Raw genomic sequence first — 23,665 nt, 5'->3', positions numbered from 1 at the left:
CCGAAAAATGTGACAATATTTGGTTGATTATCAGATCTCTGAGAATTTGAATATGTAGAGTTGTGACATTGATTTGGTATCTAAGGGAATATCTTGAATGTTGTTAGATTAATAAAGTATTATGAGAATGTTTTATAAAATAGTTATTAATACTTTGTTATTGAGCAGAATGCCTTCTAAAGCTGATAACACTAACTCTAAGGAAACATTTATGGGTTCATTTTAAACTTTGAAATATAAGTTAAAATATAAATAAGTGTTTTGAGCAGGTGATTTTTAACTTTTAAAATTGAAGTTGGAAAAAAATTGAAGTTGGTCATTATTATCCTTAAAAGAACTTTCTCTTTACACACTTGTTAATTATCCTGCTGACATTCTAAGTATTAACTTTTTAATGTAGATACTTGTTAGTGTCAGGACTTCAACTGGGTAGTAGTCCATCACGTTTCAGATCGGGGGTTTTGGAGTCTGTGGGAGGGGTGCTGCCCAGTATGGAGAGCAGTGCAGACAGGGCTGTCGTGTGCAGGTCTTGCAGGTTGTGCAGAGTAGCCACCAGCACAGGTCGGGGGGATCGTGGATGTACAGGTCACACCATGGGTTTGTATTTCTCTTATGAAAGTTTTCAACAGATGGCAATAAAGTGCCTTGTTCTAATAAAAATCAGTATATCATGTCAAATTTCTTCAAGATGGAAGAGTCTGAAGGAAGGGCCATTTCCTCCCTCAACTGCACAGTGGTGCTAGTGGGCTGATAACAGGGAGATTTCATCCTCATGCAGATTACAAGAGCCCCAGCCTAACAATCCTAATAATGAATGAATAATATTTAAGTGACATTATATGCATTTAAATACAGGTACATATGCATGCATAGTACCTGTATTTATATGATACAGGCACTGTGAAAAAATTATCTTACTTGGAAAGCCTAGTTAGAGTCTTAGGTACTTCATCAGTGACCATTATTCATATTTTGTATGTTATATAATTTACTTTTTATCATTCCTGGTACTTTTTACATGGAGAATTTAACCTTCCCCTGGCCTGATCAGGCTTATATACAAATAGCATTCACATTAGTTGTTAATACCATTTTCTTTTCATGATTTTGTAAAAATTATCCTTTAGTAAGTCTATTCATCTAGCTAGCACCTAAAACCTGGTGTCAGCCACCAGATGGAATGTGTCTGGCTCACACTGCTTAATATTTGTTTGTAATAGAATAGTATACTAATGTGTAATTTTTCCTCATTCAGTGGTTTTCTTACCTCAGAAATCATTTTATCAGAGTTCAGAATGTTGTAATGGCCAAATAATGTAACAAAGTATTTGATGAATAGTGTCCTTTGATTATATTTTCATTTGCATGATAAAACTTGTTTTTAATTAGCTACACGGTAATTTGCACAGCACACAGTTCACAAGGCACAGCTTGAACTCTGTAGAAACAATAATATTTTAAAACTATGTAACAGTTTTGACTTTTCTCTTAGTGAAGATCAAACTTCCACTGATGTTTAACAGGTTTTGTGCTGTGGTACGTACTTGGCTATTTGGGGTCATGTGATTCAAGGCTAATGGATATAAACGGCCTTCAGAAAATGTGCTTTTAACTTGAATGGTTATTTTGGCTATATAAAAATTATCGTTCTTTTTTAGTCATTCTGTAGTAAGGTATTCAGTGTAAATAACGTATTTGTAAATGTTTTGCCGTTGACACTTTTAAAGAATTTTCCAATGCTATAAGTAACTGACATCGAACATGAAATCTTTGCCATGTCATTGAACCACAAAAATACGGAACTAAGAGCAATGACTCTTCACTATCAGTTAATATGGAAAACTTGACAACGGCAAACGTCGTGCAGGAGGTGTGCAAAAAGTGCACAAAAGACACGACAAAACACATGGTCAGTAGTGACCTTCAGTGTAGTCACATTTTTTCTATTTTCTGTTTATGAAGTCCAGAACTATGGCTTGGTGGGCGGGCGTTAAACTATTAGAATACATAATGAATATATTCTGTAATGAAGGCTGATCTGTAATGGAGACATTAAGTTATTAGAGCCCACTCTTTTATTTTAGCCTTCGTGAAGAAAATGCTTTTTGCGTTTTGTAACTTCATACATTCTCTCTGTTGTTTAATATGTAGTGATAACAAAAGGTGGAAATTAGGTGCAGGATTCCAAGAAAAAAGTTGTGATACTAATAACATTATTGGTGTTTATAATTGTTTCATGAGAACAAAAACTATAAAAGAACTCATCCAGTGGGAACTATTTAATTGGCTGCAGAAAACTTATCAGGGAAGGTAACAGATAGGAGTCCTATGCACAACTTGATTAATTTTCATCTTTTAATATTTGATATGTATTTTTAAAAACTCAATGTCAACCTTGAGAAGAATGTGTTGAAGGAAATCAAAAGTAGAGCTCAAGCAGCCAGGGAGCCTGTTGGAGTAATCCAGGTGAAGGTAACTGGCTTTGATTGGGATTTTATCAATGGGGATGGGAGGAAATACACATTCAGGGCAGCCTTACGAAGAAGTATTAGTAAGACCTCGTGGCTGATTGGAAAAGGTGAGTTAGAGAATCAAAGGTTACTCCCAAAATTATGGCTTAAGCCTCTGGGTGTATTTGCTAAACTGGAAATTTACAGCAGGACCGGGTTCTTTGGCTTTGGGTGTGGAGAGGGTGTGTTCTAGTGACTGCAAGATGTCCCTTGGAGATGTCAAGTGACTGGGAAACACGATCCAGCATATAGATTACAATTGAAGCAACAATTTTCTACCGAGAAAAGGATGGAATCTTCTAGTGTGGAATCCTGATCAACATTTAATTTGTGGAGGTTGATGTGGAAAGGAAACAAGAAATATACTTGATAAATAGACTAGCCAATTTCAATGAGTTCAGTTTTTCTAACAGTATATTCTGCTTCAATATCATTTTATTTTCCACACCTATGTCACCTATTTGTCTTGGATCTGCCCTATGAAAAATTATTGCCACTAACTAGCCACGTGTGGCTTTTAAAATTCAGATTACAGTTACATAAAAATGTAATTTCTCAGTTGCACTAATCACATCAATTTCTCAGTAACCATATGTGGCTGGTAACTATTACATTGGTGTAGATACAAAACATCTGTCATCAAAACCATGTGTTGGGCAATGATCCTAGTTTATAGCTACTCTTTCTTTGTCATTAGTTTTCAGCCCTGAAACTNGCTTCAATATCATTTTCCACACCTATGTCACCTATTTGTCTTGGATCTGCCCTATGAAAAATTATTGCCACTAACTAGCCACGTGTGGCTTTTAAGATTCAGATTACAGTTACATAAAAATGTAATTTCTCAGTTGCACTAATCACATCAATTTCTCAGTAACCATATGTGGCTGGTAACTATTACATTGGTGTAGATACAAAACATCTGTCATCAAAACCATGTGTTGGGCAATGATCCTAGTTTATAGCTACTCTTTCTTTGTCATTAGTTTTCAGTCCTGAAACTAGGATAGAGGTTACACCAAGTGTTTGCTCCAGTTGGGCCTGTGTGCAATTTAATTTCCACAAAGAATTGGGTGGAGGTTGCCAGATGGGGGTTGTTAGAGGTAGCTCTTATGGTCTTTCCAATAATTCTTATATGATTAATTATATTCTTACTTAAATTTGAGTTTCTTAAATCGTATCTCTAGAATTGTCACCTAAAGATAGAACCAATTTTTCTTCATTTAAAAAAACTTAAATATATTCTTTAGAAAAAACTTTTGTATATTCTCATTATTCAGCTGATTTATGGTGGTCTTTTTCCCTTTTTGGTATTTAACTGTGTAGTTAATCTTAAAATATATTTTATTGATTATGCTATTACAGTTGTCCCATTTCCCCTTCACTCCCCTCCACCCTGCACACCCCTCCCTCACCATTCCCCCCTTTCGTTCATGTCCATGTGTCACAAGTTCTTTAGATTCTGTATTTCCCATAGTATTCCTGCCCTCTCCCTGTCTATTTTCTACCTACCATCCATCTATGCTACTTATTCTCTGTACCTTTTCCCCTTCTCCTCCCATCCCCCTGTTGCTATTCCTCCATGTGATCTTCATTTCTGTGGTTCTGTTCCCGTTCTAGTTGTTTGCTTTTGTTTTTGTTTTAGGTGTGGTTGTTAATAATTGTGAGTTTGCTGTCATTTTGCTGTACATGTTTCTTCTTTTTCTTAGATAAATCCCTTTAACATTTCATAAAATAAGGGCTTGGTGATGATGAACTCCTTGAACTTGACCTTATCTGAGAAGCACTTTATCTGCCCTTCCATTCTAAATGAAAGCTTTGCTGGATAGAATAATCTTGGATGTAGGTCCTTGCCTTTCATGACTTGGAATACTTCATTCCACCCCTTCTTGCTTGTAAGGTCTCTTTGGAGAAATCAGCTGACAGTCTGAAGGGAAGTCCTTTGTAGGTAACTGTCTCCTTATCTCTTGCTGCTTGTAAGATTCTCTCCTTTATCTTTCATCTTAGGTAATATAATTATGATGTGCCTTGGTGTGTTCCTTCTTGGGTCGAACTTCTTTGGGACTCTCCAAGCTTCTTGGACTTCCTGGAAGTCTATTTCCTTTGCCAGATTGGGGGAGTTTCCTTTATTATTTATTCAAATCACTTTTCCACTTGTTGCTGTTCCTCTTCCCTTTCTGATACCCCTATGATTCAGATATTGGAACAGTTCAAGATGTCCTTGGAGGTTCCTAAGCCTCTCCTAATTTTTTGAATTCTTGTTTCTTTCTTCTTTTCTATTTGGTTGTTTCTTTCTTCCTTCTGGTCCACTCCATGGATTTGAGTCCCAGTTTTCTTCCCATCGCTATTGGTTCCCTGTGCATTTTCTTTCATTACACTTAATGTAGCCTTCATTTGTTCATCTAATGTGTGACCAAAGTCAACCAGTTCTGTGAGCATCCTGATCACCAGTGCTTTGAACTGTGCATCTGATAGGTTGGCTGTCTCTTGGTTGCTTAACTGTATTATTTCTGGAGCTTTGATCTGTTCTTCCTTTTTGGCTGTTTTTTTTTTGTTTGTTTGTTTTGTCATGCCTGTTTTATAGTAAGGGGCAGAGCCTTAGGTGTTGCTGGGTTGTGATGCTGTATGCGGGGGCAGGGTCCAAGAGGGAATAATGGCCCACACTCTGCTCTCTGTCTGACCTCAGTCCCTTCCGCCATTTCTCCCAAGCAAACTGGGCCCTTCAGGTGCTGATTCCCATGTGGGTGGGCTCGTGTGCATTCTAGGACCCTATGGGTCTCTTCAACAAACTCTCCTGTGAGGCTGGGAGTCTCTCCCTGCGCTTCAACCCCCACAGGTATTTTCATTCAGTGTTTTGAGGCTTTATTTCCCGGTGCTAGGACCCTGGGTTGCGCGGTTTGTCTTGCTCTCTAGTTATCTGCGTGCAAATGTGGGACCGCTGTCAGGTCAGCCAGCCGCCTTGCGCATGGTGCCCTGCTTCTCAATCGCCACCTCACTGGGTCTGCTGCTGCTACCCCATGCCTGGGGTCTGCCAGCCACCACCTGCACACCCAGGGTATGCCTGCTGCGTCTTGTGTTCCCGGGGTGCCTTGCATGCCTGGTGTCACCACTTCCTGTGCTGTGACCCCTTTCTGCTTGGCTGCCCGACTCTGCTCCACCTTCTGGTCTGGATGAATGCATCTACTTCAGCTCCTTGGCAGTTCATCTTTTATACAGTTCAATTTTCTGTCAGTTCTGGTTGTTATTTTGTTTCTAAATTTTTGTTGACCTTATTTCAGTTGTGCAAGCAGGCACAGTGTGTCTACCTACACCTGCATCTTGGCCGGAAGTCTGTAGTTAATCTTATATGTCAGATTTGATATAACTGGCTAAGTCTGTGCACTTGATTTGAACTCATCTTTGAAGGACAGTAGCTTAACTGGTGTAGCTGGAGAATTAGATTTTCATGCCTTAGCCCTGTTAGCAAAAATGAGGTCTAGGAAGAAAATGTCTGTATTTGGGAGGGGTACAAACATTCTGACTTGAGAAGAATACCATTATAAAATAAATTTTAATTTTTTTGTTAAAAATTTATCTTTAGAGGGGAAGGGAAGGAGAGAGAGTAGTATCAATGTATGGTTGCCTCTCATGCGTCGGTCCCCTGCTGGGAACTGGCCTGCAACCGAGGCATGTGCCCTGACTGGGAATCAAACTGCAATTGTGTAGTTTGCAGGCCCCCGCTCAATCCACTGAGCTATACCAGCCAGGGCCCATTATAAAATATTTAGATTAAATTTAAGTGATTAGATGATTGACTCTTGAATGACTTGTTATTAAGCTATCAGCTCATACTACTGTTTTTTTACTGAAATTTAAAAAAAATTGGTTAATAATTTCTCCTTCAAATTACAAGGGCAACAGCATCTAATGGAAGATTAGTATGTATTATAAATATTACCTTCAGGTTAGGCAGTGTGAATTCCAAATCTTTATAAAGATACCCTCTAGTTGAATACGAGGGCTATCCAGACAGTAACCAGCCATGTACTATGAAAAAGAGACATTTATTGAAGAAGATACAAGACACAGGAAACATTGTACATAGGACAATGATGCCTCAGTCCCCTTCAAAGTAGGTGCCCTGGGACCTCACACAGTTCTCCCAGTCGCCATCAGCAGCCCTGTCGTGTTTTCCTGAATCTCATCGATGCTCTGATATCTCTTCCCTTTCAAAGGTGATTTTAGTTTTGGGAAAAGCCGTAAGTCACAGGGCACCAAATCTGGGCTGTAGTGGGGCTGAGTAACCTGGGTGATTTGATGTTTCACCAAAAAATTGCACCAGATGTGATGCGTGAGTGGGCAGTTGTGATGAAGCTGCCAATCACCAGTTGCCCATAGCTGTGGCCTTCTGAACCATCCGAATAGTTTCTGAGGAGGAGTGTTCAAGCTTAACGCAAAATTTGATGCAGATTCGTTGCTGTACTGCTCAGTCATCTTCAATGTGACGGCCACAGACTACACATGCTCATTCAGTGGCACCTACCACACCCACTAACTAGTACAGTGAAGCAGCCATTGTTCACAGATACGCACTGTTCACTCTCCTTGGCTGCCAGGTTACATCAAGGTTGTACAAACCATTCTCCTTATATTAACAATGTCTGGATGTTTTCCAGACAGACTACGTGTATACTTACTTTAAGTTTTCCTGTTGAGATTAGGGATAAGAATAAATGCTTGGATTTTTTTTTCGCTTTTTATCGGTAACTTTGAAAACTAGTTAGAAAACCTAGTTTTAATTTATTTATATCTTAGAGAGTTGGAATGCACAGTGTTTAAGCATCTAAATGTCCAAATTTGGTATGACTGAAGTAGCATTCAAAATGCTTGGAATTAGCCTTTTATTTTCTGAAGTGTAAATATAATATGTTTATGTGACTACATATTTATGAATATATGAGTATGAGAGAAAGATAGTCAAACCATAATGATGAGTTTTGTGTTTTAAGTCAGGCAGTGTGATTGGTTTGTAAAGAAGTTCCTGTCTTTCTTGATTTGGGATAGACAAAATTCATTGTATTTTCTGAATTTTATTTATTATGGATAATACATATTTTAACTAGCACTACTTAGTGCAAAATAATGTTTATCATGTATCTTAACTTTTTTTCATGTATCTTAACTTTTATATAGCCAAACACACACTATAGTGTTTATCATATATCTTAAATATATACTATATAGTCAATCACATTATAGACGATTTTTTGCTATTGAGGAGGTCACAGTCCAATGAACTTCACACCTATTTGAGTAATCTACTTCTAAAAAGTGAAGAATAGCTGATTTCGTTCAGAGTTCAATTTGGCTACCCTCCCAAGCACCTCCTGTTACTGCTTTGAATAATGGCCATCCTGAGGCAGTTGAAAGTGTTGGTTGCCTTTTAAAGAAGTACTGGCAGACTTTCGTTTATGGAGAATAAAGGATCAACGTGAAGAGTTATGGATGCACCTGGGTTTAGAATGATTACCAGTTTCTTTTTTTAAAACGTTGGTAATGTTTTTCTGTGAACATCAGCTTAGATGCAAGTAATCTACCCATTTTGTCCTTCGATCAAAAAAAAATGCTGTACAGTCAAGAATTCTCCTAAGTGACTCCTATGTACTCGGGTTGCAGATGAAAACTAAAAGCAAAATGTTTCTAGTTTTCTGCTTTTGTACAGTAATAACTAGTCCTGTTACTCTCCCAGGGCAGAAGTCTTACTGCATTCATTAGGCATCATTGCGGGTGTCCGAGTAATGAGGTTTACTGTTTTCACCTGTGCACGCTCTTCTCGGAGATGACATTTCTCCAGCTTTTCAAACACAGTTGAATACCATGTAGTAAATAACAGCTTTAAAAAAAAGTACACAATTCTAACATATACAAATTATTCTTCCAGGTTCAAAGTTCAAGAGTCTGTTGATACCCAAGAGCCTTGGTAGTTACCTAATAACTTTTATGTACTATTATTTGGTTCAGGAGTAAATTTTAAAACATTTGAAGTTTTGGTCTCTGAACTTGGTATGGGCTATACTGTGGGGACGACTGTTCCCGAAAGTCCTCCCCCAGCTCCCCCCTCCCGCCCCCATCTGCCACGGATGAAAGTGAAACTACCAAGACATGACCTGCTTGGGGAGGAAAGGTGGCCGATCCCTCAAAAGGGAAGCCCAGAGCCCCTTCCTCAAGAGGCTTTTATTGGGATTGTTTGTACAAGAACACAGGTAAGGATCAAACAATAGATAGCATTAGAAGAAGTATGAGGGCTTATTCTCAGTCAGGGTCAGAGCGCTAAAGAGCCATAGAGCTTTGAGGAACAAAATTCTTGCTTGGACCCTTATCATTTAAATGAGAGCATCCTAAACAAAGCAGGTTTCACAGGAGTTTACGTATTCTTAGGTTTGATCACTGGGAACCCACTCTAGCAAGGCAAGGAGCTGCACCACCTCCCCATTATAGGATTTTAGGCTTAAGTGGGTTAGAACCAGGAAGCGCTTCTCCCACACAGAAAAGGGGACTCGGGCTAGGTCACAATAGCTGGGGGACGAGGGTCCATTACTCCCTCTTTGTCACAACCCCTCAAGTCCTTCCATCATGGCCTCCCAAGTGATCGTGTCTGGCTTAGGCTGCCCCTCTCCGAGGGGTCCTACCTGCCATGGACATCGACCAAGCTTTGGGGGCAGGGGAAGAAGCAGAGGCAGCGCTTGCTGCCAGAGACAAGCTTTGTCTCCTGTGACCTGCATTCTGGAGGCCGCTCACTTAGCCATGGGAGGTGGTTGGTTCCCAACACTACATTTTATTGGGGATTGTTAAGGACTCAGGTTATTTTGGAACCTTTAAAAACTTGACAACCTTGGTAATCTTTTTTTTCACACTTCTTGGTTTGGGTTATATTTAGGTGTTTTTTTTTTAAGGATCAGTTGTGTATTATTTTAAGTGACTAAGCTAATTTCATTTTCCCTGGCTATGCCCTTGGATTTTTATGTAAAGCTGACTTCATTAGCGCTTTTCAAGACGAGGGAATATCCAGGATAACCGAGTGAGTTAATACACCAACGTGGTATCGTGTCAACAATGAATTCGAGTCTGGGTCTTCTGACTCCTTAGTCAGTATTCTTGCTACTCCACTCACTGTGTTGCCTCCCCATCCGAACCCCATCGTTTACCGCTGATTGAAATCCATGAACCAGGTAAAAGCCTAGTAGGTGGAGCCTTCATGAAAACAGGTTAACTGGGTGAAGCCAAATCAAACAAATTTTCGTCCACTAAGAATCTACAAATTGGACACAAATCTGAACAATTTAGATTGAATTCTACACATCTTTCCTTCTAATCCACTTAAACCAAATGCAAGATACAAGCCACAAACTAAATGCTAGACTTAAATCTATAAAGTCTATAATGTATAATTTATATATGTAACTGCTGCTATTTTTGTGTAATCTTGGTGACTACAGGTGAGTGATGGAATTTTTGTTTTGGACAAAGTCAAGGATTGGTGACTTTCGAGTTCGAAGAAAGCACATGGACTACTTGTCAGAGACTTGAGGCGACGAGGCGCACTGCTGCCCCCCAAATTGGGGAGAGAGGCAGACACCGGGAGTCAGAGCCACCAGAGCGGAGGCCCATGAGCAAATGTACACCGAGGCATGTATCCAAATGGCAGAAAGGAAAGATATTAAAAAGATTTTTAAAATCCCGAGGGAAGCAAGAAGGAGAAACACTGGACCTGTGGGAAGCGAGGAGAAGAATTATATCAGACTTGTTTTTGAAAGAATGCAAAAAGTAAAATATTTTGTGTTGAGAGAAACCCACCAACCGAGAGCTCTGTACCCTATGAAATTCTTGTTTAAACGGAGAAATGCCTTATCCCACGAGTTAAAATTTAGGGAATTTGCCACCAGGGGACCTGCCCTGCCTTCTAAGAATTCCTAAAAATTTCCAAAGTGAGAAGGAAGATTATATTGGTCAGGATGTTATTCCACTGTACATAAAGGAAGATCATTAAGGAATAAATGAAAGTAAAATAAAAGCATTTTTCTTATATTTAACTGATCTAACAGAGAAATTCTTCACAATAGTGATGATGTATTTGGTGATTATAGATTATAAGTGAAATAAATGGCAGCAGTGTTACAAGGGATGGGCGAGGAATTGCAAACTCTACTATGAAGTACTCACCCTACCCATGAAGTGATGTAACGGTTATTTGAAAGTGGACTTGGATTACTTATATATTGCAAACTCTAGGGCACCCATTAACAAAAGTTAAAGAGTACCCTTAATGTGTTAAGAGAGGAGAGAAAACAAAGTTATATAATATACTCAATTCAAAGCACAGAAGGCAAGAAAAGTACGGAAGACAAAAAAGCAAAATTTATATATAGAAGCTAGATCCGGATCCAACGATATTAATTATCACTAAGTACCAATTGAGATAGACACAGTAGGTAAAGGCCATATGTTGCCTAGAAGAAACATTAAATATAAAGACATATAGATTAAAAACAAAAGGATGGAGAAAGATATACCACGCTGACACTAATCAATGTTGGAGTAGCTGTATTAATTGAAGATAAACTAGAGCAAGGAGAACTAAGATAAAGGAGCATTGCAACATTTTAAAGAGATCATGTCTCTAAAAAGACATGATTCCTAATGTGTAGGTGCCAAACAGACCACCAAAATATGTGAGGTGCAAACTGACTATAGGGAAATCAATGCACATTTACGTCCAGAAATGTCAATACTCCTCTGTCTGTAGTGGGCAGACCCAGCAGTCAGAGAGCGAGTGAGCGTAGTTGGACCTAATACCACCAACCGTCGGCTGGATCTGACACCTGTGGACTACTTTCAGCAGAATGCGTACTCTCTTCGCAAGCTCACACAGAACAATCGCCAAAATAGACCACATTCTGGGTCATAAAACATGCCTATACACAAATTTCAAAGAGTAAAAATCCAGGAATGGGAGACAGGTGGGGGTGGAAGAGGGGGGATAAATGGTAATGGGAAAAAAAGAGAAAAGAATAGAAATCATACAAATATGTTCTCAGACCATAATGGAATCAAACTAGAAATCTGCTACTGTTTACTATTCAAGTAGTTACTCTTCAAATTTTTTTTCCAGATGTTTTAGGTGTAATCGATGAGAGGAGCGATGGCAGGGCTACTCCTTGTTTGATGCTGAGAAGGGGTGTACCTTTTAAAATGCATCTTTTATTTCTCATGGCTGGATAAAGGAATGCTTTAGCGCCTGGACCAGGGATGCCGTCATCACTGGAAGAACTCGGTGTTCTTTAAAAAGCTCAATTATTTTATTTAAAACTTTGAGCATCCATAAGGTCAATGAACAAAGGACCCCTCTCAGAGACTTACTTCCCAAGCAGCAGGAAGTCTTGGTGATTCTTCACATCAGTGTCTAGCACTCAGTCTGGCTCACTGCAGGTCATCAATAAGTAGTTTTTGTGAAGTTACAGCTCTAACATTCATTTTGGTCAAGCATTCTGTTTCCACAGAGGAGAAACTTACCCCCACAGACTGAAGTGAAAAGGGGAAGTAGTTCTGTGGGTTCTGGAATCTTAGGGAATCTGACAATAAAAACGAGAGGTCTCGCTCAGCTTCATAGCAATGAAGTCTGGAATCTGGAGTGCTGGGAAAAACCGAGGCAGCAGGGACTCCACCGGTGCCTCGCATCTGTTGCTGGCTGTGCGTTTGCTCAGTCGCCTTTCCTCCACTGGTAAAGAGAGATGAAAAGAAACCAGGCCTTTAGGGAGAGCGTGTACACCACAGCATCAGCCTTGCCCAAAGACAACTCTGCCCCTGGCTTGAACTGGTTTTTGTTTATGTGAATTCATCCATTTGTTTCGTTCTGTTTTAGCCAGTTTAAGTTGGGCTTTCTATGGGGGGGTGGGGTGGGGGGCGGGGAACAGGCCTCCCGAAACAGCATCGCCCTGTTTACCAGATTTACCTGAAGTTCCACCAGCTTCGCCATCCTGTGGACTCTTTTTTCCCCTCACTCTTTCTACTCCTCCAGTCTGGCCCACATCTGACTCCAAATCAACAGACAGACGTAAATCCCGCTTTCAAAGTACCCAAAGAAGGTAGTGCCCAGTTTTCGTCTCTCACCAACTTGAGTTCTTAATGAGCTTGGTGGGAGGCATCTCCTATTAAGTGCCATTTTCTTGGTTCCCTGAACTTCACTGATTTTGTGCCTCTTCTTTGGTAGCTAGCAATGTAAGGAACTGCATGCGTGTCCTTGTTATGAACAATTCAAAAACCTTTGACTTCCACCCCGCCTTCTCTGCTGTTCACAAAATAATAAATGCCTGTTAAAGTCGTGTTTTCCCACTTTCATTTTGTTTTCAACTGGTATTTCTCATGCTAATGTATTAGCTGTCGAACTTTAATAGAGCAATTTTAGAATCTATGTGCATGTCTGAGGAAAATTCAAATTAATCAAGGAGAAAGTGTTGCCAAATAAACAAATATGCCTAATGCATAATGAGCACCTATGAAATGCCCAACACTGTGTTCTGCATTTTCCATGTATTCGCTCACTTAATCTTCGTTTAAGGGTGTGCATGAGGTGGGGACAGTTTGTCCCCATGTCCATATGAAGAAACTGAAGTCCAGAAAGTGAATTCATAGTCTTTAAGGGACCGAATGAGCACCAGAACCCAGGTCTATTTTATTCCAAAGCCCAGATCCCTAATGACTTCGTTCTAATGCCTCCTGGGCAGGGGACCCTTGAGGAAGGAAGAGTGTGTACTTTTGCCATTAACTAAGGACGACGGAAGAAAATCATTTCTAGGGAGCAGTGATAGCAGACCCCCTCTTAAATGCTGTTTGTGAGAGAGTGTGTGCGTTTCAGGCACCACGTCTCCTTGGTTTCCTTGAGTAAATGGGAAGGGTGAGTCACCTGACCTAATTAGATTAACGGGATGTTGGTTTAAGAGTTATTAGTTAATGTTGGTGACAGTTAGCTCCTTTACATCCAAGGGCCAGTGGACCCGGCTCACCTGTTTTCCTGAGAACAAACAGCCATCGCTCACCACAGCTGTTTCAAGCCAGGCTTTTCCTTATTATGCTGCTGGACACCGCAGGCAAGATACTTCCCCTGGATTTGGGGGGAAGGGATACTGAACTGTGAGGACCACCCTGGAGGACCAAAGGAGGTGATGGTAAGGTGTGTGTGTGTGCACAGCCCTCAATAGTCCTGGTTTAGTGGAGACACAAACATGTCCTTCAGGGTTGGGCTGCAGCAAAGAGCCAGAGGGGTGCCCGGCCTTTCTTGGCATCCTGAAGGTCAAGAGGATGCTGGCACGGACCGCTGTCATCTGGCCTTGGCCAGATACGGAAAACACCTGGCCTAATCTTTCTCTCAGGCCGGGGCAGGAAGGGCTGGCACTTTAGAATCTCCTTGACGAAGGGGGTGGCAGGACTTCTCGCTCGTCTCTGTGAGAACGGCAGGATTGGTTGGGCAGTCAGAGATGAGAAGCACGGCTGGTGGAAGATAAAGCAGTTCCTACGACAACAGTCTCGGAGTCCACACTCTTCTTTTTGGCTTAACTCCACATCCAGTAACAATGGGATTCCAAGGGCTCCAGCTCAGGCGCAAGAAAGTGGAGGAATGAAATCAGGGCTCAAAGGAAGCAATAGATGTGTTTCTTGGTGACCGCCTCCCGCCCCGGGCACAGCTACTTGACAGATATTTGCTTCCGGCTGCGTGTGGGGCATGGGTGGCTGTGTGAACATTGTTTCTCACGTGGTCATGGTGTTCAGATGGGGGAGTGTGTGTTTAAGGTCTGTGAGCGTGGGTGTGTCTGAGCTACTGTGCGTGAGGGTTCTATCACAGCCAGGGAGTCCAAGCTGATGGGGCATGTAGTTTTTTCTTAGTCAAGTCTTCAAAGAAAAAAACAAACAAACAAAAAAACCCAAACCAAAAGTAAACAATACAAACACTACCCAGTTCCTCACTCATTTTAGATAATAAAGTCAGGTTGCATGTTGGTGCCATTTTGCCTGACTCTTTCATTGCAGATATAGTTCCAGGTTTTAATAAACTTGGTTCAGGTATGCTCTGGGAATACAAAGGCAGACAGGACAGTCCTTTCCTCTTATTAGGCCATCAAAAGGAATCTGTACAGAAGGAACAGGTGAGCTGGTGCAATAAGGGTTCACCTAAGCCGTGGGAGAAAGAGGAGGGGGTGGCTGCTCCCACCAGCTGCTGGGAGGCCAGTGGTCTCGGCTGCACAACCAGTTCGTGTAGTGCTCGCTGTCCAGCAGGCTGGCCATTGGGAACTGCAGCGTCTGGTGCTCCCTCCAACGCACCAGGCATCGTATGTGGAGTGAAAAAAAACCACATCTTGTCTTACACTGTTTTGCTCCAGGAGCCACGAATGGGCAGGGAGGATCTGCCAGCTTGTCACCACTCTCATTTCTGGTGACCTTTGTGCTGGTTCCCCTTTGTCACTGTGGCAGAGGGCGGAGATCCTCAGAAAAGGAGTTAGAAATCTTGCTGGGCGTATAATCAGGAAACATGGGGTCTGGGTCTGCCCCTGCTGCTTATTAGATGGGCAGTCTCCTAGTCCCTCAGAGACGTGACCCCACCTGCAAACGTTGGGAATGACAGCTGAGTGTCAGGGTTGTTTCGGGAACAACATAAAGTATTTGGTATATAAACTGCTCAGCATTGGACCTGATGACTCAGTGCTAATACATGGTATATATGTATGCATGTAATTAATTCTCACCCGAGGACATTTTTTCCCATTGCTTTAGAGAGAGGGGGAGGGAGTGGGGGAGGGAGGGGGAGAAGAGGGAGAGAGAGGGAGAGAGAAAGATGAAACAGAAACATTAATTGGCGGCCTCCCCTATGTACCCCGACTGGGGATCAAACTCACAACTGAAGTATATGAACTGACCAGGGAGCAAAATGGTGGGTGACCTTCCAGTGTATGGGATGGCTTTGCAATCAACTGAGCCACACAGGGTGTGTGTTTAGTTTTATTGCCAGTAGAAATAATAATGGACCTCTGTTTGTGTGCCCAGACCCGACTCTTCCTCAGGCTGAGAAAGGCAACTCGGGCTCTCCCCTGTTCGTTCTGCCTGTCAGATCTTCAGCGGGCTGTGACACCCTCCTAGCTGTCCCGCTGTCCCCCTAGGATAGCAGTTCTCAATCTGGGATCCATTCTTCATGGCTCTGGTTAGCCCGACAAACGTCTCCAGATCACGTGAACCCTCCCCCTCCCCTCCACTGAGATGCATTGCTTAGCGCAGTGAGCCTTCAGCCATGTGCCTGTGAGCTTCTCCCAAGGAGCTGTTGGCATACGCCCACTGCTGCGTACCGCAATTCACTCCGCTTGAGTCACCATCACCCTGGCGAAGTGCTGGTGAGTGTGTTGGACCTTTCTGGGCAATGTTGATGTGCAGGCCCGGTGAAGAGCTGCTCCCTTGTGGGTGTCTCTCCGCTCAATGCTGGGCCACCATAGCCTAAATCTTCTAGCAAAAACAATTGTGTGCAGTAGCTTTTCAGAGCTCAGAGGTTCTGACCCTGTGTGTCAAACTAAGGAGGCAGAGCCTTTGGTAATGAGGTACGTATGACAAGAGGACCTCTGCCTATAAGGGGACTCTGCATATGTCCTTGGGCACGATGCACACCAATATTGCGCATTGGCCTCGATCCTTGAAAAGCCTGTTTCCATTGCAGGAGAAAAGACTCTAAACCCAGGAATTAACAAACCAACTGGCTGTTTGGGAAGCATTTTTAAAAAAATGTGACATGAGGTGTCATGCACAGTAGCAGCAGAGATTTCAAGGAAGAAAAGCACCATGGTCTCTGTTTTCGTTTCCCCTTTTGCTCCTGAAGTGAAACAGGAAGGGAGCAGCATGTTAATGACTGAGCACGGCAGGGCCGGCCTCCGGGCACTCGGTCCTACTGAGAGCTACCAACAACACAGTGAACCCCCGATTGCCACAGCCTTTGGGTTTTGTCTCTCTCAGCATTTACACTCACACATCTGGGGCTCCTGGTTGCTATGCAAATATGAACGTAACCGCACCTCCAACCAAGCCTAGTGCAAAGTTTCTGCCCTTGCCAGGAGACCCGGAGCTGAGATCAGAGCAGGACAAATGATGGACTCAACGGAGGGAGGAAATTCTGCCCATTCAGCCTTCTTTAGATTGTTCAGAAAAGAAGTTTAGAGAGATTCCTCAGAATAGAGGGAGGAAGGGGAGTTCGGCCTCTCCCTTCCCCAGCAAAGACTGGGAGATACAGACATGAGTGAAATACTTTGGAAGTCCGGTAGCTAGATTTTGTGACTACATCAAGAGCAGCAGCCTCAGTAACTATCATCAGCTCGGGCGGAAGGTGATGCCCAAGGTCTTGAATTACTAGTCCTTAGCCTCCTGCCAGACTTCAGCCTGCAACCTGCTGGGCTGAGGTGATCTGTTCAGTTCTCAGAACTTCCAGCTGAGGTGACTGCATGAGCTATTTGGTACAGTGGATCCTTAAACAAGAACTTTTCTTTAGGTCTAATCTCTTTTCTGCTGACAGTCCCTCCCCTTCTGGGCCTTACCTGTAAACTGACTGCTGTTTACTCGAAAACTGCAAATAGCACAATACAGTTCATTATAGGACATCTAGCATACAGAGGGAAACAAACAATTCACCCACTCTGTGCTATTTCCATCAGAGAGAACACAGAAAATCACTCTCCTCTTGGCCAGCACCTCCCCCTTAGTAAGAGATGGTGTGTGTGCATCTAGGCTGGGACCGGAGTTGGGGGTGGAGTCTAGCTTTCCCGGTGCAACAGGACAAAACGGTTCACAGCCGGGCATCCAGGCCTGGAGGATCTGCTGGGAGCGTGGGTTTCGCCAGTCCAGGTGGGTGCCAGTCGTGGGCTTCCTGATGTGACTTCATCAGACAAAGCCCCGCTCCTGCAGGGGGTAAACACATAAAAAAGTGTGTTCTCTAGAAAGATTTCTGCAACGTGACGGTGCAATATCAAATACTCTTCTGAGCTTGGGCCCACCCAAACTCGTCCTGAGATAGAAGGAGCTTTAGGCGAAGGACTGCAGGGGCGGGGGGAGAAAGCGCATGGTGCTGGCGGGTACCTTCCCAGCGGTGACCAGGAGCGGCCAGCAGGTGTCAGTGCGCGCTCGCTCAGGCGCGGCGCTAGGCCTTCACCTGCAGGACCCCTTCCCCACCGCGCAGGCGGGGAGCGGTCCAGACTCCGGACCGCTCCGGTTCTGCCGACAGCGCAGCGGCTGGGACGACACGTGGTTACCCACCCCCAGGAGCAGCTCTGAACTCTGGCGGAGGCTTCTCCCCGGGAGGTGCTTACCATTCCGCCCCAGAGGGTCCATCCGAACCGGTGTCTTCCTCTCTCACCCGGACTCCACTCTCCCCTGCCTCCAGGAGCACTTACAGTTGAGGGCGGCCCAGCTCAGGGAGAGACTGCTCTAGGGACGACCCGTGTCGTTGGCTGCTTTTCCAGTTTCGGGTCGAGATCTCCAACCCCTTTCCTCCAGGCCCCAGCTCGATGGGGACCTTCCCGGGTGCCTGCTTCTTTCCGCCGGGCCGGCCAGTAGCTGCTCTGCCAACTCCCAGCAGGGGCCGCTCCCCACTCCCCGGGCACGCTCCTTAAACCCCCCGCTCACCACACCCGCTTCTCCAAACCGCAGGTCCCGCTGGGGAGGCAGCGCTCCCCCGGGTCCGGCGCGGGGCGCGGGGCGCGGGCGCTGGACCCGCGGAGGGGAGGCGCAAGGGGCGGGGGAGGGTCGGTTTCCCACGTGGGGGCTGACGCCGGCTGCTCAGCAACGCCGGCTTGATCCCGGGGCTATAAAACCAGTCCACGGTGAGAGCCGCGGAGCAGCAGCAGCTCTGGCTTCCGTGCAGACGCCCAACCGCCGGCGCGCCGCCGCCCGGCCACCCCCAGCATTTTCTACCCTCAGCCCAGAGCTCCAGCCCCAACTCACGCTGCCCTCCGATCCTGGCGGGTCCAGTCGCGCTCGGCGGCAGCAGCGCGCCAGGCCGACGCCCAAGAGACCCTCCGCCTAGACCGCGGCTCCTGGAGGGCGGATCGCGCACCTGCCCCGGCCCAGCTGAGGACGGGGACGCCTTGATGCGGCCCCCACACCTCTCGCCCCGCCGCCGCCGTGCTCCGCGCGCTGCCCCCCAGCCCCAGCAGGGCACGCAACTTTGGAAGTCCCGCGGCGCTCCGAGAGGCGGCAGCGTCCGCACCCTGGCCCTAGCCCTGGCCCCGGCGGCACCGCCGCGTCTGGGGGAAGCAGGAGAGCTGGCAATCGCTTCGGGGATGTAAGGAGACAAACTAGGACCCCAAGCCCGCATCAGCACCCCTCCGCTGCCTCCCGGGGTGGGGGCGGGCCCCGCACACGGTAAGACCTCTTGCTTTCTTCGCTCAGGCTCAAGAGTCGAGAGACAGAAATATACATGTGTTTTAAATTTTCTGTTGTCCTTCCAAGTCATCAGGCCAGCAGTGATTTTTGTTCTCTCCTCTTGAAGAATAAATCTCTTTCCCCATCGGCTGGACATAATCTCTCCGGCCCCTTAAAATAAAACTTGGCTGTGTTCAGGAGCTGGGAGCCTGAAGGCGCCCACTCCGGGTGTCCGAAGACCAGACAGGGCGCCGTTAGCCGGGCCCATGGGCCGCTAGCGACCTCCCAGCTCCGGCCCGACCTCCCTGTGGTCTTCTCCCCATGTGAGGAGCCGCGGGGCCAGCGGGGTGCGGGAGGAAGAGGAGGACCCACGGGCTCCGGGCCGGAAGGCAGCTGGCAGCAGGCCCAGGCGAGCGGGCACCCGCGTTCATGTTCCGCCAGGAGCAGCCGCTGGCCGAGGGCAGCTTTGCGCCCATGGGCTCCCTGCAGCCGGAAGCTGGCAACGGGACCTGGAATGGGACGGAGGAGCCGGGGGGAGGTGCACGGGCCACCCCATACTCTTTGCAGGTGACCCTGACTCTCGTGTGCCTGGCCGGCCTCCTCATGCTACTCACAGTGTTCGGCAACGTGCTGGTCATCATCGCCGTGTTCACGAGCCGCGCGCTCAAGGCACCCCAGAACCTCTTTCTGGTGTCTCTGGCCTCGGCCGACATCCTGGTGGCCACGCTCGTCATCCCTTTCTCGCTGGCCAACGAGGTCATGGGCTACTGGTACTTCGGCAAGGCGTGGTGCGAGATCTACCTGGCGCTCGACGTGCTCTTCTGCACCTCGTCCATCGTGCACCTGTGCGCCATCAGCCTGGACCGCTACTGGTCCATCACGCAGGCCATCGAGTACAACCTGAAGCGCACGCCGCGCCGCATCAAGGCCATCATCGTCACCGTGTGGGTCATCTCGGCCGTCATCTCCTTCCCGCCGCTCATCTCCATCGAGAAGAAGGGCGGCGGCGACCAGCAGCAGGCAGAGCCGAGATGCGAGATCAACGACCAGAAGTGGTACGTCATCTCGTCCTGCATCGGCTCCTTCTTCGCGCCCTGCCTCATCATGATCCTGGTCTACGTGCGCATCTACCAGATCGCCAAGCGCCGCACTCGCGTGCCGCCCAGCCGCCGGGGCCCGGACGCCGCGCCGCCGGGGGGCGCCGAGCGCAGGCCCAACGGCCTGGGCCCCGAGCGCGGCGTGGGGCCCGCGGGCGCCGAGGACGAGCCGCTGCCCGCCCAGCTTAACGGTGCCCCCGGGGAGCCCGCACCAGCCGGGCCGCGCGACGTCGACGCGCTGGACCTGGAGGAGAGCTCGTCGTCGGAGCACGCGGAGCGGCCCCCGGGGCCTCGCAGGTCCGACCGCGGTCCCCGGGCCAAGGGCAAGGCCCGGGAGAGCCAGCTGAAGCCCGGGGACAGCCTGCCGCGGCGCGGGCCGGGGGCTACCGGGCCCGGGGCGCCGGCGGCCGGGCCGGCGGAGGAGCGCGGCGGGGGCGCCAAGGCGTCGCGCTGGCGCGGGCGGCAGAACCGGGAGAAGCGCTTCACGTTCGTGCTGGCCGTGGTCATCGGCGTGTTCGTGGTGTGCTGGTTTCCCTTCTTCTTCACCTACACGCTCACGGCCGTCGGCTGCTCCGTGCCGCGCACGCTCTTCAAGTTCTTCTTCTGGTTCGGCTACTGCAACAGCTCGCTGAACCCGGTCATCTACACCATCTTCAACCACGACTTCCGCCGCGCCTTCAAGAAGATCCTCTGCCGCGGGGACAGGAAGCGGATCGTGTGAGCGGAGCCCGCTGCCCACGGCGACACCGCCCTGCCCCGCGGACGGGGATCCCGGGGCGCGTGCACGCAGCCCCGGCGCGCGGACTCCGCGTTTCCCGGCAGGGTCGTGGCCCGGCGGCCTCCTTGGAACATCTGCTCCTGCGCACCGGGGAAGAGGACCGGCGGGCAGGGCCACACTCCCCAGTTATTGTTAGGGCCTTCCGGGGTTCCCAGTGGTCTCCCGGAGTTCTCGGGCCGCCCCTCATCAGTGCTGTTTCCTAAAGGTGTTCGCACCTCCCCTGAGGCTAGAGCAGTTCGGAGCAGTGGCTGAGCCCCAGCGCGTATGGCTCACAGAGGGTTAGGGGAAGGGGTTGCCCGGCCCCGGCTAATTGCTCTTCCTTTCCCCGCAACTCTATTTTCAAACGAAGCTCAGGGCCGCGCAGCCCGCCCTCTCACGCGCCCCCCCCCAACTGTAAATATGCACTATTTTTATAGTACTTGTCCGATGGGGGCGAGGGGTCCCTAAGGTCGCTTGGCTTCTGTCGTCCGAATCCTGCCCGTCGGGGGTGCCCTGGAGGCAGCCACCTTGTGTCTGGTTCGGCCCGGTCTCCCCGCGACGTGTCCTCACTTCCCTCTGTGTCCTTTTCGCCAGCAACTGGTGACTGTCCCTTTGGGCCTGGACCTGCTTTGAGATTTTCTGAGGCCGGAAAGATTTGTCCGGCCTCAGAAAAAAACAAAGATTTGTTTTTCTCCTGTGCCTAACAGCACAGTTGCCTTTTCCTATGTAAATATGGCAGTGATGGAGCAAGACAGAAGTAATGACCCTCTCTGCCCTGCATCAGCCCGTGTATAAAGCCATTACCCCCCGTGTGCCCTCGCCCCAGCAACTCACTTTAAAAACCTCCTCTTTCTGGTGTCCCTTCCCTTCTTTTGTCCACGGCCACTGCTTGAAGAATGTGTATGTTTCTATTCTCTGTGTACGTGTGCCTCTCTGTCTCCTGAAGTGCTGACTGTGGGGAAATCTTTTAGCGGCTGTGTTTAGACCCAGAGAAGGGTAAATCGTGTGGAAAAGGCAAACCTGATGCGATTTGCCCCAGGTAAACAGTTGGAAAAGACAAATGGGCCTGCCGCGCTGGACAGTTCTTGCCCCAAGAGCTCTTCCGTGTCGAAGTGTTGTCCTTCCCCCACCTCTGTTTTTCTGGCTGCGATCCTGTCACCGATGAATTAATTCCCAAAGTCGACGGAGGAGGGCGGAGACCTCGTGTTTACATCGAGTTTCTACACACTGCAGACAGAGACTCTTTAAGGCCTGCGCTCTTATTTTACTAAAGAAAAATTAATGTCAGCACATGTTGCTAATGACAATGGATTTTTTAATATAAAAGTTTACAGATCAAATGTAAAATAAATATGAATTAAAAGGCCCTGTCTGTTATTTGCGTTTCCAAAAGCTTTGAGATGCTGAGAACATCTGGAGATTTTATATATAGAAATATGATATGTATCATATACATGATATATATGTATGTTTATATATACATTCTCTAAGTTAAAAAATACGTGCATGTTATAAAATACCTTTACAAAGTGCAAGCAATAACAGAGCTACCATTTACCAAATGGTTCTTTTGCGCTGGACACTATGATGAGCCCATTATAGGTTTTGCTTTGTTTAATCTTCCCCCAACCCTATGAGGTAGCGACTGTTATTATCCCCATTTTATAGGTGAAGAAACTGAGTCCCAGAAGGCAAGTGATTTGCTCAAGGTTAACAAGAGGTGAAAATGCTTTGCATCAAGTTTATCTGGTTCCAGGGTCTATACTGTCACCCCCAGAGCCTGGCCAGGGTCACATCATTACCGCTGCACAGAATGCAGAGTGAGGTCTCCGCACACAGTGTGCTGTGTACACAGAGTATGGGCTATATCCCAAGTGTGTAAATACACACAAAGTGTGTACATATCTCTAGGTGTCTGGATGCCCTAAAGCACGTACATACTTCAAAGTGTGTATATATATCCCCTAAAGCATGGTATATGCATGAAGTATGGACTATACGCCAAAATGTGTATCACACCTTACAGTGTGCTGATGTGCACCCTGTGGTGTGCAGCCCATAGTGTGGTGTGTGCACAGAGTGTGGTATATAAACACCTCAATAGAACCATATATTAGTTGGTGTCTTGAATTGTCTCTGGCCAAAAGCAGGCCTCCTTCCTATTGCCTTTCTGTAATACCAAGTTCTGCCCTGCTGTGGAGGAGGCCTTAAGATCCTAAGCCCACGGTTATGGCCCTTTGAAGTGGGAAGGGCCCTTAGGAATCCAGAATCCAAGTCCTCATTTTCCAAGAGGAGGGACTGGCACGAGGTCCCGCAGCCCTGGGCGATGGGTCTCTGGACCCACTCGGCCTAGTCAATTGAGAAGCAGCTGGAGCAGTTCATCCAGGAGCCACAGGTCACGTTGGGGAAGGACAGACTTTGTGAGGCAGACCCACGTTCAGACCAACCCTGGATGCCCCTCAAAGCAGGGCCCCAGTCACTCTCTGGGCAATACTCGTTTTCCTTAACCTATTTAGTGAGGGCCAACGGGTGTGGGCGCAGAGGTGGGAGGGTGGGGAGCCCTGAGAAGTCATCTGGGCTCTGAGGGGCCTGGTAGAGAGAAGGCATTGGTTTTGAGAGGTTTCTGTAGCACATCTGAGCCTACAGACAGGAGGGTGGGCAGGCTGCTGGCTCCAGTGACCCTTGCCTGGGGGCTTCATACACCCTGGTGTTTGTTGCCAAGTCTGGCTGCCTGGTGTGGTGCTGAGCCCTGCTCCCTGCCCCCACGCCAGCCTCTCTCTCCCTCCCACTCTAGGCACCCATGGCCCCAAAGGCAAACAGTGCCAGAACAATAGGCCAGCCTGGCAGGCCCCCAGGAACTGGGCTGCATGTCTCAGATGCAG

At 47.0% G+C, this 23,665-nt stretch overlaps 1 protein-coding gene across 1 annotated transcript; it reads left to right on the top strand.

Annotated features, from left to right (window-relative positions):
- The first annotated feature begins 18,261 nt into the window (after positions 1 to 18,261).
- ADRA2A (adrenoceptor alpha 2A) lies at positions 18,262 to 22,149 on the top strand. Its single transcript, XM_037063949.1, has one exon. It carries the CDS (start codon positions 19,359 to 19,361, stop codon positions 20,745 to 20,747), a length of 1,389 nt encoding a protein of 462 aa, XP_036919844.1. The 5' UTR covers positions 18,262 to 19,358; the 3' UTR covers positions 20,748 to 22,149.
- The last annotated feature ends 1,516 nt before the right edge of the window (positions 22,150 to 23,665 follow it).

Source organism: Sturnira hondurensis, unplaced genomic scaffold (genome assembly GCF_014824575.4).
Source record: "Sturnira hondurensis isolate 20B ecotype Veracruz unplaced genomic scaffold, ASM1482457v3 Scaffold0014854, whole genome shotgun sequence".
Lineage (NCBI taxonomy): Eukaryota > Metazoa > Chordata > Mammalia > Chiroptera > Phyllostomidae > Sturnira > Sturnira hondurensis.
Note: the sequence above shows the minus strand (reverse complement) of the source record. Positions and strands in the feature narration are given on the sequence as shown.

Bases quoted from the DNA above. Each gene is read 5' to 3' on its own strand.
- ADRA2A (XM_037063949.1), top strand. From the start codon at position 19,359: ATGTTCCGCCAGGAGCAGCCGCTGGCCGAGGGCAGCTTTGCGCCCATG.